The sequence below is a fragment of the Trachurus japonicus genome, chromosome 13 (genome assembly GCF_045865225.1).
Source record: "Trachurus japonicus isolate A0001 chromosome 13, Traja_1.0".
Lineage (NCBI taxonomy): Eukaryota > Metazoa > Chordata > Actinopteri > Carangiformes > Carangidae > Trachurus > Trachurus japonicus.
In genome coordinates this window covers 36,895,202-36,897,610 of record NC_140919.1, presented here as the reverse complement: position 1 = coordinate 36,897,610, position 2,409 = coordinate 36,895,202, and the positions used below count along the sequence as shown (strand labels likewise).

Below are 2,409 nucleotides of genomic sequence, written 5' to 3'. Positions count from 1 at the left end.
TTTTTAACATTATAATGAGACATTTTAATGGACAGTTAATGGCAAATATACGTATATGCATTAATGTAGGTAAACAGAGCTAATGTAATGAGGTGTGTGTGCAATGTCAGCTTGGTTTTTGATTTATAGCAGCAAAAAAAAAAGACCCCTTAGTTACACACTTACGGTCGACATACTAGTAGGTCTGGATGTATTTTTAGTTTAATCTTCAAGCCACTCTCCCATGACTGTCGCAGTCTCACCCTTGTTTCCTGTTAGATGTCCCTTTGTCTTTTCCTTCGCTTGGTCTGGAGCTGTACTGCGTTAGTAATGCTCGGGGCAGCAGTTGTGATCTCGTCTGACATGCTATCATCAAAATACAACTTTGTTTCTTGGCAGCTTACACCATATCAGTATGCCAGCTGTAATCTCTGCCATTGTTTTTCCTGAATTCAGAACCTGGGAGACACTGATACATGTAGCCTCAGGCAGCTAGGCTCCCAGGATCAGAGCATTTTCTTTTTTTAAATTGCAGGCATCTGCTGTGGCTTCAGCTTTTTCAGCAGACATATCAGACATGGCTCGCTGATAAAATGCTCATCTCTTAGCGCTCAGTGTGTGTGCATGAGAATATTTCTTTCATGCTGATAATGCATAAATTAAAGTGGCTCTAAAGTTGGCTGATTAAAAAAAAAGTGTGCCTCAGAAAGTATTAAAATTGATATTCATCCCTTCACTCCCACTTTCAGCCCACATTTAAGGTTACTGAGAGAAAGAAATGTAAATATTCTTCCTTTTGGATGCAAATTCAATGAAGAATAAATAAAAGAACAGGAGGTCTTTCAGGTCCAGCAGAATATTTAGCATTATGTGTAAGAAAGGACGAGAATTTGACAGAAGAAAAACTGTTTCACGGTGCCACTTAAAATTGAGGTGCTGAAGTAAAACTTAATGCGATTGTACCGGAGCCTAATTAGCTATCCACAACACAAAGAGCGTCAATTTCAGCCGCCTTCGCTTACTTTATAATCTCCTTCACTTAACCCAAGCGGCTATTTGCATACAAAAGGCAAATAATCCTTTATAATCTTACGAAACACGTACATTTTCTCAGCCTCCTCCTTTATTCTCAACATTCAGGATTATAATTGCACTTGAGTTTGTTCCTCCGCAAGATAATTACCCTGATGATATCAAAATAAGAACACTATATAGTCTCTGTGGTTGTGCCCCATGTCTGTTTTCCCCGTCAGACAGAGTTTCGAGATGTCCTTGGGCTGTGTTGCGGTTCTGACACCTCCAGGACATCCCGCCTCTGGTCTCCAGCCCTCGGTCCCGCGGCTCTCGCTCTGCCCTGACCGCCCGTCTCAACCTCCGACAGCAAGTTATCATCAGACCGGTCTCTGTGCATCTCCTGCATGCTCTCCTCATACGTGGGTAAATATTTGACCTCGTCGTAGGCTGGCAGGTTCGGGGAGGTGAAGTCCCCCAGGCTGTACTCGGGGTACCGGTCCAGCAGGGAGTCCTGGGACGCCGACGCGTGCCCGTTGAAGAGGGAGGGCTCCTCGCTGCGGTCGTGGTGCGGGTGCCGGCGGGGCCGCGGGCAGATGATCCGCTGGATGAAGTAACCCATGGCAAAGAGCAGCAGCAGGATGAGGATGCCCGACAGCTTCCGCGTGAACCAGCCGACGTTGTCGAAGAAGATGTGGATGGGCAGCTTGCAGCAGTGCACCGCGGGGCTGCTGCTGCTGCCGTTCCCGGGCCGACAGCACTGCTGGCCGTCGCCGCACTGGACCTCCCCGCAGCTCCGGAGGGCTTGACAGGCGGAGACCAGACATGCCGACAAAAGGGTGCCAGTGGTCCTGCACGTTGTCCCGCTGCCGCCCGGCAGACGGAGCATCATGTCTGGATCTCCCGGGATGGAAAGTAATGCGCGTTACTGCCTCCCGTGCGCGCGATGTTGTAACATGGAAGTAGCCTATACCAGGTGTTTACAGGTCTGTCCGTCCTTCCAGCTGTGCACGGATCGTGCTCTCTCAGCCACTGCGGCGCGGAGCGGGACAGCAGGTGCCCCCCACCCCCACCCCTACTCCCCAGCTGAGAACGACCTGTCTGCTGCTGTGTGTGGACGATAGACTAGTGGGGAGAGTGGAGCAGCAACATCAGCGTCTGGAAGGAGCAGTGATGAGAATCATGAATAATCTTACATCATTAATACGTGAAGAATTCTCATCAGTGTCTCAGTTTGTCCTCACAGCAACGCAACACACACACATGTTCCTCTATAGGTGACGTCGTCATGGTCATCCTCCCAAGTGGCTTGTGACCCCGGCTAACCTGAATCATATCATCAACCCCCTGCCACATAGGTGCAAAGTTTCCTAAGCTGGTCCTCAGTGGTGGAGAGAGTAATAAAGTAACAATACTATG

General features: G+C 48.8%; 1 protein-coding gene across 1 annotated transcript; it reads right to left on the bottom strand.

Moving 5' to 3' along the window:
* On the bottom strand, positions 1-2,068 carry c15h3orf80 (chromosome 15 C3orf80 homolog). The gene has a single exon (XM_085796342.1). It carries the CDS (start codon positions 1,880-1,882, stop codon positions 1,229-1,231), a length of 654 nt encoding a protein of 217 aa, XP_085652468.1. The 5' UTR covers positions 1,883-2,068; the 3' UTR covers positions 1-1,228.
* Between the last annotated feature and the right edge of the window lie 341 nt (positions 2,069-2,409).

Coding starts and splice junctions, on each gene's coding strand:
- c15h3orf80 (XM_085796342.1), bottom strand. CDS start 1,882: ATGATGCTCCGTCTGCCGGGCGGCAGCGGGACAACGTGCAGGACCACT.